The 15,690-nt window shown below is 40.2% G+C and overlaps 3 protein-coding genes and 2 long non-coding RNA genes across 5 annotated transcripts; all 5 read left to right on the top strand.

Annotated features, from left to right (window-relative positions):
• Window positions 1-413: 413 nt before the first annotated feature.
• LOC123106301 (uncharacterized) lies at window positions 414-2,148 on the top strand. The gene is made up of 3 exons (XR_006451290.1): window positions 414-497; window positions 583-701; window positions 2,016-2,148. It is a non-coding gene; the product is annotated as an uncharacterized lncRNA (long non-coding RNA).
• Window positions 2,149-4,264: 2,116 nt separating this feature from the next.
• LOC123106300 (uncharacterized) lies at window positions 4,265-5,717 on the top strand. Its single transcript, XM_044528502.1, has 6 exons — window positions 4,265-4,401; window positions 4,493-4,513; window positions 4,847-4,912; window positions 5,017-5,148; window positions 5,227-5,354; window positions 5,438-5,717. Exons 1-6 carry the CDS (start codon window positions 4,305-4,307, stop codon window positions 5,585-5,587), a joined length of 594 nt encoding a protein of 197 aa, XP_044384437.1. The 5' UTR covers window positions 4,265-4,304; the 3' UTR covers window positions 5,588-5,717.
• A 226-nt stretch (window positions 5,718-5,943) lies between these two features.
• Window positions 5,944-9,445, top strand: LOC123106299 (uncharacterized). Its single transcript, XR_006451289.1, has 5 exons — window positions 5,944-6,076; window positions 6,644-6,761; window positions 8,877-9,088; window positions 9,198-9,224; window positions 9,304-9,445. It is a non-coding gene; the product is annotated as an uncharacterized lncRNA (long non-coding RNA).
• A 49-nt stretch (window positions 9,446-9,494) lies between these two features.
• Window positions 9,495-11,011, top strand: LOC123106298 (chromatin-remodeling ATPase INO80-like). Its single transcript, XM_044528501.1, has 4 exons — window positions 9,495-10,286; window positions 10,437-10,617; window positions 10,694-10,770; window positions 10,848-11,011. The coding sequence occupies exons 1-3, from the start codon at window positions 9,592-9,594 to the stop codon at window positions 10,757-10,759; spliced, it is 942 nt and encodes a 313-aa protein (XP_044384436.1). The 5' UTR covers window positions 9,495-9,591; the 3' UTR covers window positions 10,760-10,770; window positions 10,848-11,011.
• Window positions 11,012-13,502: 2,491 nt separating this feature from the next.
• LOC123106297 (uncharacterized) lies at window positions 13,503-15,072 on the top strand. The gene is made up of 6 exons (XM_044528500.1): window positions 13,503-13,741; window positions 13,872-13,994; window positions 14,122-14,179; window positions 14,320-14,421; window positions 14,565-14,733; window positions 14,816-15,072. The coding sequence occupies exons 2-5, from the start codon at window positions 13,933-13,935 to the stop codon at window positions 14,727-14,729; spliced, it is 387 nt and encodes a 128-aa protein (XP_044384435.1). The 5' UTR covers window positions 13,503-13,741; window positions 13,872-13,932; the 3' UTR covers window positions 14,730-14,733; window positions 14,816-15,072.
• The last annotated feature ends 618 nt before the right edge of the window (window positions 15,073-15,690 follow it).

Below are 15,690 nucleotides of genomic sequence, written 5' to 3'. Positions count from 1 at the left end.
TTAAATGAGCCGGCCCATGCCACGTTTAGCATGTTGGGCTGCATGTTTTTAGCCTATTTGGCTTTATTTTTAGGTCTATTGGACTGTAATTTAGGCCTCCACATCCCCACAGTCATCCCCACCAATCGACGACTATTGCTCAAAAAAAAAACAATCGACGACTCTTCCGCACGGCCGCCGGCCTCGAAGCGTTTTTAGTCTCTTCCACCCCTTGGTGTTTCATCTCTTCCTCTACCTTCCACCCATGGTTCCTTTTATCTCCCCAAATCAATAAATATCCACCGCGATCCTTGTGATTCTCCTCTTCTTCCCTCTATTTATGCAGCTCTCCACTTTATGCTGTTGTCGACCTAGAGCCTAGAGCCATGGCCGTCGGTGCGAACTATGTTGGCCCAAGCCCCCCCCCCCCCCCCCCCCCGCCTTGCCGTTGATCTGACCTCTTAGTGAACCACACGTGACATCCCCGACGTCCTCCTCCAGCATCATCTGCGCCAGAGGTGCGGGCTCTCCTTCCTCCTTGTATCTTCATATCTAACTGATTTTTTTGAGTCAACTTTATTGGAAGTTCTAATTCCAAATCAGGATCTCTGGGAACGAGTGCGGCGGCCGCAGGGTGTAGTTTGGCGGCGCGCTGATGGATGCCGCGCAGAGCATGGGCAAGTCTACTTGATCCCAATCAAGTAGCACCTCTGTCGTCCAAGGTAGGAGCATGAAGATGAGTTTGCTCCCTTCGATCTTTCTCCAGATCTCGGCGTCTGTGCCTAAACTTTCGGTACTGTACTGAATAACTGATGCATGTGCTTTGCGGTTCCTAATGCATGCATATATAACTGCATATGCATGTTCCTTTTGCACCCTTTTAGTAATTTCTGACACTGGCGATTGGTTTGTGGCAAGGTTATGTACAAATGCACAAATTCTAAAATGTATGCATGAGTTGCTGCTAGATGTGTGCATATTTTGTGCGTTTCCTTTGAAGGGTGTGCGTTCCTTTTACAGATAACCAAACCTGCATCCATGTTAGTTTTTTTTGGCAGGCCTGACCGCCTGAGTCACACCTTCAGGTTTCCAGGCATTTATTTCAGTAAAACACATGCCCACATTTTTCAGGAACTATGCCATTTTCTATACACCAATGTTATTCTTTGTTGAAAAATGTACCAAGGTAAACAGTGGAAGCTAATTTCTATTTGGACGCATTAACATAGTAAGGGTCGCAAAATTATCTGACATGAAGCAAAAGATTTGCCTCGTCCATTAATTAAGTGGCATGGAGTCTCTTTGTTTCCTGGCAAGATGCATTCCTAATAGCCAATCAAATTATATTATCTTCAATTATTATGTGACAAATCTTATCAGACTACATGTTCCTTTTTACGTAAGTGAAAAAAAAATTCCGAAATAAAAGATACATTCAATTCCCATTGGAGACACTCTACAACAGACAAATATATATGTCTGATTTCATAAAATTGCATTAAAATGAATCAAACAAATCTATATTATATTTCTTTTCATGGTTTACTATTCTTCACTCCATGATCGTCCTCCTATGCAGTGATAGAACTCCCGCGGCAACGCATGGGGTGTCGTCTAGTATACTTAAGAAGTCCATCCCCACTATGGTATTTATCTTAACATGCAAGCTATCCACGTCATCAATAGTCCACCTCAGCATCAAACAAACCTCAAAAACAAATCTTTTCTTTTTATTACGCTCGCGTTGGATATGCATCACCGTTTCCGTGGAAGGAATAGGATTGATCGATGCGGCCGTCTCCGTGCAGCCGAATCATCCCATCCAAACCTGTGTCCTCGCCGTCGCTATCAAAGTCCGCAAACCCAACCTGAAGAAGAGCGTGAGCATATCTTCTGATGATTGGCCGGTCACTTCATGCACCTATTTACTGTTGTAGTTTTGGGTTTCATGTGTATCGATGGTGAGCTCGAGCCTTCGATCTGTTCTGGATCTGGTTTGCTTGTCTCATGATTTGCTTGATTTGGTGTTTCTGCAGATCTGGTATTATCATGTTTGTTGGCGCTTGCTATAACTCTGAGGTGCTTGCTACGTTTAACTGGGCGAGGAGACTACGACTATAACGCTTCTACAGTTGAAGGCGATGTACTCCTGTCCTTCAGTAGTTTTATCCATGTGCAACCATACATGCTATAGGTACACAATGTTCTACTTCTCCATCTTTTGTTTGCTTGATTAATACTACATATCAATATTCAATTTTGCTCGACCGTCATTGCCCAGTCTCAGATGCTCATGTTTCTTTGTCTTGTTTCTTGAGAGGATGTTGTTTTTCAGATAAGGGCCTGACAACGAATTAGCGCTTCTTGATGTGCAACCTAATCCTACTTCCCAAATTCATATATAACTATTTGGCAGGTTTGGTATGTACAAGCCCCATCTTATTCTTTATTTCAGGTTCTTTCAAGAATCAAGGCCGCCAAGGACAACCCAGGCCTGTTAGTAATACATAATTGTATTTCTGTTCCTTTAAAAAAATGTAGTAGTTGTGCTTCAGTTCTGTAAGTAGAAAGTGCAGGCTGCATATTGTAAGAAACTCATCGATTAACAAGATGCATGGTGTATACTTCTGTCTCTCCCCTGACCTTTACTTTTCTCTCTAGATGTTCTCTTCTTTTAATCCTTGCCGCTCTGGTTGCTCTGTATACAGTGCTGCCTGCTTATGAAATTAAAAGTCAACATGCACTTGCTGGGTATTTACTACATCTACAAGCCTTTTAGAAATTGTTGCTTTGGTTGGAACAAAAAAGATAAAAATATCCGAAGTCGGGAATTCTGTGTAGAAAATACAACCTACAGCTACCAGGCTTATATAAATTGTTCTCATTCTCAGGCTATACTAACTATTTGCTTACAATATTGCTTGATACCTCTGGATGTTTGGAGCATATATCTCAGCTTTAGCTCATGCCTTGCTTGATGCTAAATTTTAGGTGCTCTTTATCGCTACAATCATATGGGCGCCATAGTTTATTGTTATGTCCATATTTCATTTTTTTCCCAAGTCATTATAATCCAATCCATTATACTAAAATTCTTTCCGTGCTCTTACCTGCCAATTTGAACAAATGAGGATTGAAACAACTACACTGTAGTGTGAAATCTCTTTATGTTCATACAAACATATAGATTCTTTAACAATACGAATGTAAATATCAATAACTCATTGTATCTTAAGCTCATGCCATATTTCCTATTCATTCATTAGGCACAAGTTTTTCTCCAAATCCACTCATAGAAGATAGAAAGTTCCGCAGCAATGCACGGGGTATCATCTAGTATATATAAATAATAGGCCATTTTGTGCCGGCCCATGTGCCCCGCCTCTAGGCACAGGTACGGCCCTAGACATGCCGCGTGCTGGGCACAACCCGTTTAGCCCGTGCCATGGCTGGCCCATGGCGGGCCGAGCCGGCATGCTCATCAGGCCGGCCTCATATTTTTTTACAGGCCAGCCCAATATGTGGTTCGGGCCGTCAAACAAGCAAAACCCGCATTATCAGCTGGAATTTTCCGGGCCGGGCCCTGGATCTGCTAAAATTTGCCATCCGAAAAAGGATTGCCGTCCTCTTCGTAGCCCTATAGCCAACTCCCCGGCGCCACGCCCCCGTCCCCAATCCCCCCTCCTATTGGCGGCGGAGAGCACTACCCGGGAAGGGGCGCAGCTTCCCGTCCCACCCTGTCGCCGCGCCTCTGCCCTCCTCTCAAGCACTAATAGCTTCGTCGATCTGCGCCGACAGCCATCCTGGTTTCTCTTCCACGTCTCTGGCGAGTCTTGCGGAAACTGGTTTACTGCCTCATCCTCTCTTCGTCTTCTTGCATGCACTGCCCGATGCGGGCCGGTCACGCTTCCGGTGGATAGTACCTTGCATGACCTGAGTTTACTGAGTTTCTCCTAGCATGACTTGAGATTTCATGAAGAGAAACTTAAAGGTCGATATTCTACTGATTCACACCATAATACATCATATATTTACATGCAATTTTTGTCCTGATAAAAAAAATTGTCCGGAAGACCCTTAGAACCAGATTGATGTAACTATATGACCTAAACTCCCTCCCTTGTACTTCTCGTGCAATTTGTAAACCTTTATTCCTTCTAAGCGCGATGAAAAACAGTGATCCTGCCTTTTCGTCAAAAAAAAGTCCTAAAAGCATATGGTGCAGTCAGGATCTTCATTAGATATAGGTCAACTTCCACTTGAGCTTTTAGTTATAACTATGCTATGCCAATAATTAGGGCATTCTTTCATTATAGGTCCAGGACATGCCTACAAAGAATCAAGAATGTACACGCACGGGAGGAGAAGCAAGCACATGTAAGAAGAGAAAGGCTTCTTTACAGTCCAACTCCAACCGAGAAGGTGAGCCATTCCTGGTCCCTGTTGAATTGTGAATTATAATGGAACTAGTTAAAATATATTATTAATGCTATTACTTGTTCATTACCTGCAGATTCTCCGCCTCCGAGGGATGGTTTGTTTGTTTTGAGGACACCTAGGGATTGGAAGCGTTCGATCCTAGTATTGGATCGGACATCCCTGAAATTATTTCTTCCGATAAACGAAAACATCATTTTAAAATATATGCAACATAAAAACGTACTAATGAAATGAAACATTGCTTCCTAGGTTGGTTCAATGTTAAAAGTCTTGTTCGACAGAAACATGTTACTCATGTGATTATTTTTTTTGTTTGGTTGAAACTTGTCTGACCAAAAGTTATTCCTTTTATTTTGGCATGTGCCAGTTTTATCTTGCATATTGGCTCCGAATGCTAATTGATACACATTTTCACCTATTGCACCAGACCTTTCACGCATATTACGCAAGAGCCTACTTCCCCGTGGTTATCCTATGCCATCTAAGATTGCTGGCAAGTTATTATTTTCCATTTTTATGATTCTCCCCTCCCGTTATTTTCATATGTTTCAAGATATTTATTCTAGCCCTCATGGTATGGTATGTTTCTTCAATTAGGGGGCATGCGCTTGGTGAATACATTTGAGCTCTGCTTTGGAAATTTAGATGGCTACAGTGAAGAGCAAACCAGTACTAAGTTGCTTGCTTTGAGCCTATGTCAATCCATTGTTTCACTTGCTGCTTTTAAGGGTAACAATGCAATCGTTTGGTTATAGGGATTCCAAGTTTTTTAGGTTAATCAGTAACAAAAACTTTGATCCTGTGTAGGTAAAACTAGACAGTTAACATGCACAGGCACAATCATACAGCACACAACATCCAGCATGAGCATTCTAACCTCTGCGAGCTTGATTAGATCCTCTGAAGATGAAAGTAAGATGCTTGATAAACTGGAGGTTAGTGCTACTAGTCAATTTTCCATCCTATTGCTTTGTTATGCCCATGAGATGAAGATGATACAGTTTGTACTTGCATGCAGATTAAGGTGCGCCTGCCCAATGGCAAGCTTGTTGTAGGAAAACTGTGGAAATATGATCTTTATTATAATATTGTTGTTGTGAACACCAAGGCTTTTCCAGAACTTCGTGCAGCATGCTTTCATAATGAGGTGCTAGCTATTGTCAAATAATTGTCAAATTCTCCCAAAGTAAACTGGTAGCTATGGACGAGTTTTTGAATCTGGAGAATTAATGGCTACAGGTGGGACACTGTTGTACAAAACTTGCAAATACGATTGCCAGCAACTCATGGCATTTACTTGTAAGGACACAAAGGTATTTACCGTAATCTTTTATCGCTCCATAGAAAGATTAATAAAAAGAAACTGGTAATATGACTAGAGCAGGACTTTTTTGTTCGCATTAGTAAGATATTCATACATAATATCTTCAAAATTGTTCATATTGAACTATATTATATAGCGTACCTAAATATGAAATATATTATTCTAAACAAAGCATGTTCACAGCCATTGTATTCTGTGCTAGGCTGGAATTGGGAGCCCCATTATTGCTGCTGATGGAAAATTCATAGGCATGAGCTTTTTTTATAAGGATGGAGCTCCTTTCTTACCAATCACTATCCTCCAGAAATGCTTAAAGCACTTCAATGAATTTGGGTATGTATTAAAGTTCTTACTTGTATTACTTGGAATTTATTTAGTTCAGTCGCATGTTGCCAAGATACTAAACAATATTCTACCACTCTCTTATCATTTCTTTATTGTGAAGATATTAGGTCAGGACTTGAGATTGAAATTAGGATATCATAGGTCGTAGCTAACATTTTATGGTTCTTAAATTGATAAGTTTATTGGATGGATACTTGGGAGATGCTAAAATTATGCTGCCACTACCCAACTGATCAGTGGTAGCCACGATGGCTACACGGTTGGCTCGTTCGAGTATTAACCGCTGATAGGAGGGTCACATCCTATTCATCTGAGCCACCAGAAACCAGCTATTTGTTGTAGCCACTAGCTGCGACTAAGCAGTTCTAATCCCCTTAATATATGTTGGTCACGGTTCCCTGGGTGTTACCAAACTTGCTTTTGCTACCCTGGGTTCTGTGTAGCTGATGTTACTTGTCTCACATGTTTAGTTCTATGTAGTTTTATGTCATCTATATTTCTAGTTGATCTATTGTTAGTAAATATATTGAATGATCAATGATGTGATATGTGTAGGAGAGTTCTGCAGCCATGGCATGGTCTGAGGACTGGATCACTTCAAGCTGAAAAACTGTGTGTCCGTGAAGAAGTACATGACAGCTTCCCCCATGCACATGGCATTTAAGTACAGAAGGTGACTATCCACCTCATGTGAAGTATTGTCTTTCATTGTGTTGTTATGTTGTTTGTATGTATACTAGTAACAGTGCACCTGCAATGCACGTGGTATCAATTAAAATAAATAACATGTTTCACGCGTAAGAAGTTGAAATGAACATCTTAAGAAATATGTACTCCCCATTTCATTACCAAGAAAACATAATTTCCATGAAAACATAGTTCCAAGTGCAAGAGAAGATCCTTTGTAACTAGCTTCAAACATGATATTGTTGCAATATTTCACTTGGCAAATCAAGAGATGGGAAAATTCCATTGAAATATCTACAAGAGTTAAATAAATGAGCTGTAAAAAAAGGGAACAAAGAGGAACCTAGAAACGTTTCATCCCAAAAGAGCGATACTTACCCAGTGTACATTTCAAGTACTCTGTCACTGACAAAGGCCCCTTCTAAGGAACAAAGGTTAGAACAATAAAGACTAGCATTGGAATCCTTTTAATCATCGCCAGCAGGATATTCATATCGGACCCACTTTTCGAAACCTTCAATTGTTAACTGGACCAAGTCACTGCTTGCATTCACTTTGCGATGACCCTTCGACAATTTTTTCTTCTTGATTCCCATGCAATCAATTGACTTGATCACATCAAGGGATTTAACCAATAGTTTCGCAAAAGCTATTATATTATTGGAGTAATCCCTATTCTGGATCAGAGCATGGGATGCCACTTTTTCAAGAACCTCATTGGGCAAGTTGTACTCTAGCAATTCCCAACTCTTTCGGAATTGCATCTTTCCTCTTCGCTATAAATTCACATGCTTTTTTATATTGGTTCTGAAAGCAATGAAGATTTTGCAGCTGAACAAGTAGAAAATATTAGTATTTCAAATAAGTTGAAATAGAGATAAAGAATATAGAAGAGGACAATTTTTGTATTTGACTTACCTGCTGTTTTAAGCCTTCAAATGTGTCAACCTCACTGCCCTTTTCTTTATTGTTTACATCAACCTCTACAAGGTGTCCAATGTCATTGTCAGCCTCATCGTCAAAAACATCATCTTCAATACCTTTGTCCAGTTTGTAATCCGTTTCCATGTTATAAACCTTTTCTGCTGCATAACAACTATCCTCGAGTTTCTTGATCTGCAAAAAAAAATCTAGCATTTCACATATGCCGGTATGAAGGCAAAAATGTTGAGTATGTAAGTCAACACTCATAGGCTTAGTGTTTACCTGGGTGATGCCATATATCTTCATTTCCTTAAACCGTTCGATATATAATAAAAGATGAAATCCACAATCAAAACTGCAACAATTGCAATTGATTACCAAATAATTATTTGTTCTAGAATTTGAGGTATCCACTTACTTGTTGTCTTGAGGCTCAACATATGGAATTTCGTGAGCATACGAAGAGATGTCGATGCCGTGCTTACTCAAATATGACTCCACGCAAACGGGCCTGGCTCGTGCAACGTGGTGGCACTTTAGCGCTGGTTCGTGACGAACCGGTACTAAAGGGAGGGGACCTTTAGTCCCCACTCTTTAGTGCCGGTTGGCGAACCGGCACTAAAGCCCGTCACGAACCGGCACTAAAGGCCGGTTCTGTACTAGTGTGATAGAAAAAAAGAGTTGAATAGCATTCTTTCAGTTGACTGCATATTCTTTGATTTGGAACTCTTTTTCTTGAAGGGCATCTGGGGTTCAAGTATCAATCTGAACCAAGCATCTGTTGATCTCCTACTTTCTGTGGTCAGCATGGTTCCAGGGTTGATCAAGGTTGTTGGCATGTTGCCACACTAATTAGTCATCCTTGTCTTGTGGTCATCAGATCTTTTTCATTTGCCTCTGTGGGGCAGGGTATGCTGTATTTGCGTTCATTAAGTTCTTGATAATCTTTTCTTGCATTATTGGCAAGCGCCTCCTTTCAAGAAACACCGGAAAGATAGTGACATAATGTTATGTCCAATTGTATAGCATTAAGGAGCATTGTTCTTTTTGTATATTTCTGATTCCAAAGCCTTTGCATCCTCTGCAATTGCAACACTACCAATTATTCTCTTCCTGTTTATTGTTGATTACATATGAAAATTTTCCATGTCTGAGTTTGACAGTAGTGTTTTTTCAGATACTTGCTCCAATTGTTGATGATGGTCACATTTCCTTGGTTGTTGTTTCCGTCAAGATGAAGACGAAGTATGTCCTTTACTCTGCTCCAGGTTTCCATCAAAAGCAGGCAAATACTGTGTTAAAGGGGCTGGAGTCATATTTGAGTAAGCACGGCATCGACATCTCTTCGTATGCTCACGAAATTCCAGATGTTGAGCCTCAAGACAACAAGTAAGTGGATACCTCAAATTCTAGAACAAATAATTATGTGGTAATCAATTGCAATTGTTGTAGTTTTGATTGTGGATTTCATGTTTTATTATATATCAAACGGTCTAAGGAAATGAAGATATATGGCATCACCTAGGTAAACACTAAGCCTTGTTCTTTTTAATTTTTGTTCTATTCAAATTCTAGAACAAATAATTAATGCCTCAAATATGCAGGCTGAGGTGTTAAAGTTTAGAAAGAAGCTTGTAAAACGCCTCCTGGATGATCCAAGGACCAAAGTCAATGAAGCTGACAGTACAGTTGACACTGCCCACAGTACTGACACTGACAAGGTTGAGGAAGTTCCTCCTCCACACACTGACAAGGTTGAGGAACTTCGGGGTCCCAATCAGTGCGATGCCCACACAACAGTTGATGCTAACGAGGCTGAGGAACTTCGGGGTGCCGTTATAGCTGACACTGTCCAGGACATTTCTCCTCGAGGCACTGTCCAGGACGAAGAGATGGATGAGGGCATAGTTGTAGCTGACACTGCCCATCAGTCTGAAGCCCACGTTTCTCCTCGAGACACTGTCCAGGACAGCACTCTAGCCGTTGTAGCTGACACTGCCCATCAGCGCGAAGCCCACGTTTCTCCTCGAGGCAGTCCTGTAGAGATGGATGAGCACACTGAAGGCTCTCCCGTGATCTCCGAAGAGGTAGTGATGGATGAGGGAGAGACTGTCCACGCCGAAGAGATGGATGACTCTCCTGTGAACTCCGATAAAGCAGAAAAAGAAGAGGTGGATGAGGACAGTGAAGACTCTTCCGTGAGCTCCGATACAGCAGAAAGGGAAGATGACAAGGAAGGTGGTAACCGTAACCCCGATACAACAGACATTGAAGACTCTTCCGTGAGATCCGATACAGAAGAAAAGGAAGATGACAAGGAAAAGGCTCAGGAAGGTGGTAAGAAGAGTGCTGATAAGAATATTGCTGATACAATAGCAAGGACACCAGCAAGGAAACGTTGCTGGAATAGGAGTGCTGATAAGAATACTGCTGATAAGAATACAACAGTAATGACACCAAAAGAGAGACATGACAAGAGGAAGAGGAACTTTTCCGCCAAAGCGGTGTCTCCCGTTACTTTTGGGGTAAAGGAATTATTGCCTGCTACAGACTGTGAGGAGATCTGTAAACTTCTCAAAGAGAAATAGTAAGTTTATTCATTTATTCACTGAACTTTTGACTCTGCTAGGCTCCGTTAGATGTTTGTATTGACAGCCTAGGCATTGCATTCGGTGAGACAGGGGTTCGCCTGTTTAGTTTTATCAGTAAACTCATATATTGTTTTTAATTGGTGAAGCAATGGTGATGAAGTGTTAAATTTGGGTGGGACTATCATGACGGGGGCTCAGCTGCTGAAGTGTATAGAGGATCCTAAGAGTGCCCCGAATCTTCTGGGTGTTTTTGTTGAATGCCTCAAGCAGGATGATAACAAGAACGGCAATAATAATAAAAGAATAATTATCCAACCACAACATCAGGTAAGTTTTGTGCAAGAAACATAGCCTTGGTTGTCAGTTAAAAGCTGGTCTGATAGCAAATTATTTTTGAGTGCAGTTGGATGAAGAATTTGTGCAAGTGATTAAGAAAGAGATCGGGAGCAGCAAAAAAGATGGAGGGTAGAGCAGAGATTCGTAAGTAGTCCAGTATTCTACTCATAATACACTCAATGATAATACATCAACATTCTAATACATGTTAGTTTTTGCAGCTATTTTGTGCTATCACTGAAGAAGATCCTAACACTCAAAAACAAGAAGGCATAATTCTTTTCCTCGATAGTGAGCAAAAAACCCAGGTCACTGCCTTGCATGCCAATGATAATAAGATAAGCGGTGGTCAGATTAAGACCATCAGTGAAAAATTTGCGGCATATTGGCCCACATATGCCTTTATGAATTTGAAATGGCGATCGTCTATATGCTATATCCATGGGAAACCATCAGCGGGTATATATCTATGGGAGAGCATGATTGGGCAGTTTAGCCGGATCTACCATGTCAAGGAAAATAATCTGTAGAGAAACATGTGAAAATGTATGTAAGTTGACAAAATATTGGTAAGTAAAATCCAGGCCAATTTGAAACATTTAGAGGTTATTAAGTTACATACATACAACAACACTGGAGATCCAATTAGATCTTTGACCTATTTCTTTGATCTTTGATGCCCTTTACCAGTAATTTGACAGTTAATTCAGTCAAGTTCCATTCCACTATTTTATCAATATCTTCCACCATTTTCATTAACCTTAGATCTATAACTGATTGAGAACAGGGGGCCAAGAGCCAAGCCAGTATGACATACATATATAGTTTGTAGGTGCGCTTCCTCTTGTTCCTGCGTCACGGAGTTGCTCATAAAAACTTTTCACGTTCTTAACTGGAATATCCAATTCCCTCTTGCACTTGGAACTATGTTTGCTATTACCAAATTTTTCAATCGAAAATGTTTTCCATTTGTTCATTACACCATACCCCTTAGCTGCAGCCTCAAATAAGTCAATGCCAACAGGTCATCCTTGGGGCCCAATCTTAATGTGTAGTTGTCAGTGTTAACTCTGTTACCAGAAAGGTTGTCAGACTATCAGCTGGTTTGGTTGTGAATTTTACCAATAAGGTGTTGCCTAATTTTAGTCTTCTGGTCGCTCTTTTCTGTTTCTCATCATGACCAAACCACCTGATAGTCTGACTACCTTTCTGTTAAACAGAGTTGACACTGACAACTACACATTAAGATTGGGGCCCGGGGATGACCCTGTTTAGATTGACTTATTTGAGGCTGCAGCTAAGGGGTATGGTGTAATGAACAAAGGGAAAACATTTCCGATTGAAAATTCTGGTAATAGAAAACATAGTTCAAAGTGCAAAAGGGGATTGAATATTCCAGTTAAGAATGTGGAAAGTTTCTATGAGCAACTCCGTGACTGCGGGAACAAGAGGAAACACACATGCAAAGTATATATGTATGCCATACTGGCTTGGCTCTTGGCCCCTTGTTCTCAGTCAGTTATAGATTTAAGGTTAATGAAAATGGTGGAAGATATTGATAAAACAGTGGAATGGAACTTCACTGAATTAACTGTCAAATTACTGGTAAAGGGCATCAAAGATCTGAGAAATGGGTCGAAAAATCTGATTGGATCTGCAGTGTTGCTGTATGTAAGCAACCTAATAACCTCTAAATGATTCGTGTTGCCTTGATTTTACTTACCAATATTTTTTTAACTTACATACGTTTTCACATGTTTCTCTACAGATTATTTTCCTTGACATGGTAGATCTGGCTAAACTGCACAATCATGCTCTCCCATGGATACCCGCTGATGGTTTCCCACGGATACAACATATAGAGGATTGCCATTTCAAATTCATAAAGGAATATGCGGGCCAATATGACATTGTACCTGTGAGTGCTGACTTACATACTCAACATTTTTTGCCTTCATATCGGCATATGTGAAATGCTAGATTTTTTGCAGATCAAGAAACTCGAGGATAGTTGTTATGCAGCAGAAAAGGTTTATAATATGGAAACAGATTACAAACTGGGCAAAGGTACTGAAGATGATGTTTTTGACGATGAGGTTGATAATAACATTGGACACCTTGTAGAGGTCGATGTAAACAGTAAAGAAAAGGGTAGTGAGGTTGAAAATTTTGAAGGCTTAAAACAGTAGGTAAGTCAAAAAAAATTTGTCCTCTTCTATATTCTTTTGTCTTTATTTCAGCATATTTAAAATACTAATATTTTCTACTTGTTCAGCTGCAGAATCTTCATTGCTTCCAGAACCAATATAAAAAGGCATTTGAATTTATACCGGAGAGGAAAGCTGCAATTCTGAAAGAGTTGAAGGAGTTGCTAGAGGAGTACAACTTGCCCTATGAGGTTCTTGAAAAAGTGACATCCCATGCTCTGATCTAGAATACTCCGATAATATAGTAGCTTTTGTGAAACCAATGGTTAAATCCCTTGATGTGCTCAAGCCAATCGATTGAGCTATCAATGATTGCATGGGAATCAACAAGAAAAAATTGTCGAAGTGTCGTCGCAAAGTGAATGTAAGCAGTGACTTAGTCCAGTTAACCAATTAAGGTTCCAAAAAGAGTGGGCCTGACATGAATATCCTGCCGGCGATGATTACCAGGATTCCAATCCCAGTCTTTACTATTCTGACTTTTATTCCTTAGAAGGGGGCTTTGTCATTGACAGAGTTCTTGAAATGTACACTGGGTAAGTATCGCTCTTTTGGGATGCAACGTTTCTAGGTTCCTGTTTGTTCCCTTTTTAACATCTCATTTATTTACCTCTTGAAGACATTTCAATGGAATTTTCCCATCTCTTGATTTGCCAAGTGAAATATTGCAACAGTATGATGTTTGCAGCCCATTTTTCTGGTCCAAGCTAGTTACAAAGGATTTTGAGAAATTGGTAACATTCATAAATTTCCAAGCTCTATTGCCTCCCTGTCACTAACTATTTCTTGCCTAATATATCTTGGTTTCTTCCTAAGCAGAAATCATGGTTAAAATCTGCACTTCAGAGGAGAGGGGTAGCCCTAGATCGCATCAAGTACCTATTTCTCTTTGTGTTTGAATCCTCGAGGTAAGAAATTTTGTTCTCTATTTTGTTAAAAATTAACTATCCTGTATTACAGCAATGACCACTGTCAGTTAGCATTTTGAGAATACTATCTTGCTGATCAAGTTCTTCTCTTATGTTCCCAATTGATTAGACAACACTGGGGCCTGATTGTCATATATAGGCCTTCCAGTGGAAAGAGTGCAACTACCACCATGTACTTGATGGATTCACTGGAAAAGGACAACTCAGACTGTGTTTTTGATATTGCTGAAAGGTAACTATTCCCAAAAGTTAGGAACGTTTAGCGGCTGCACTATGTGTTGTATGCTAAGTCAAAACAAATTTGCATCTATAGTGTACATTTTTGTGGTACACTCTGAAACCTAGTATATTATTGACAGCTTTGTAACAAATGTGTTGGGTGGCGATGGCCAAGAAATCAAGAGGGATGTAGTTGAGGTAAGTACTTTCATTCAGCTTTCTCAATAGAATGGGCAGCTCTCCTTCCTTGCATTTGAAAATTCAAAATTATTTGCTTGATGGTTTGTTATTCTGTTCGATATTGTTATTAGTCTTACAATCTTACCTTTTACTGCCAGGTTTCACAGCAGGAGGAAGCCGACTATGCCTTCTTTTCTTGTTATAATATTCAGCAAGTCATTACATGTGTCCATGCAGCTCAGTTGGAAGACATTGTTAAGGTTTTGTGTGTTGGGCCGCTTTCAGCATAATAGTCACCAAGTCATTACATGTTCTAGTTTTTTATTTCTTGATGAAAATTGTATGGGGGGAGATCCTACAGTGCATATGCTCATGGCTCATTTGTCTAATCCCCCTTTTGTAGGGCATAAATAGGGATTGGTATCCACCCGAAAGTGCTGCTGCATTGCGACAAGAACTGGTCAAATTGATTGAGCAGTATCATCTGAGGTACAAACCAGTAGGAACTTGCCAATGTGGAAGACATTATACTGTGGTGCAGAAGTTTGGACATACTTTCCATGCCTAGGACTGTAAGTGATAACTGCAGCATAACTTAATCATCAATCATGGAGTAGAACTAATTATTCACTATGTTTGTGCGAGCTGGTGAAGCTGATGGTCTAACTGTTGATCAAGGAGTAAACATCTTTCCTGAAGCTGATCCATGTGCATAAGCTGTATCTGGCTCGTAGAAGCACGGAAATGATACTTTTGCTATCCCATATTTTGGAACATGTGCTCTTCGAAAGTGTTACACTTAACCTTTATCGTCGCTTAGCTTGGTGCTAGTAACTCAGGTTTCTATTTGTTGGGAACTCTGGATCTATGTGCTGTAACTTGTGGTTGGCTGTACGTCTTCCAACTTGTGATGTCTGTCTTAAATCTTGAGTTTTGCGGGGTAGTGGGAACTGAACCCTGAACTTCTGATTCTTGAAATTACCATCCTAAAATTGGTACTGGCATGACCACCCACAACTTGTATTGTGTTGTTATGAAACTTCATACCAACCAATCCAGTATCCAATACCCAAGAACCACATTGTTTAGCAAGCAATGAATACACCCATAATGTGTGTATCTTCTATATATCCGAGCTGGACAATTCCAGTTTTTTATTTTCTGCCAAAATATTTTCCAGATCCTTTTTCAGCATTTCTGTTTTTAGAATATTCTATCAACATCAATAGTGGCGCCATACGCATGACACATAGTCCAAAAGTGTGTTAGTCAAGCACTAAAACCTTTGGACTTTGCACTTTTGAGGTTCACCATCATCAAATGATTGTCGGTTTTCCGAGTTCTGTTATTTAGTAAACTTTTAATGTAGTTAACACTTTACCTACATCTTTCATGATCAAGCTACTATAGCTCATAGGGACGAATCACAAGTATAATGTTAGCTACCAAAACCTTTTGGGAGATTAGGATGCCTAGCATCTCGAACCGTCACATATTTTCGTACAGTATGAGAACATGTATCTTACTAA

The sequence above is a fragment of the Triticum aestivum genome, chromosome 5A (genome assembly GCF_018294505.1).
Source record: "Triticum aestivum cultivar Chinese Spring chromosome 5A, IWGSC CS RefSeq v2.1, whole genome shotgun sequence".
NCBI lineage: Eukaryota > Viridiplantae > Streptophyta > Magnoliopsida > Poales > Poaceae > Triticum > Triticum aestivum.
This window is presented reverse-complemented; position numbering and strand designations above follow the sequence as displayed.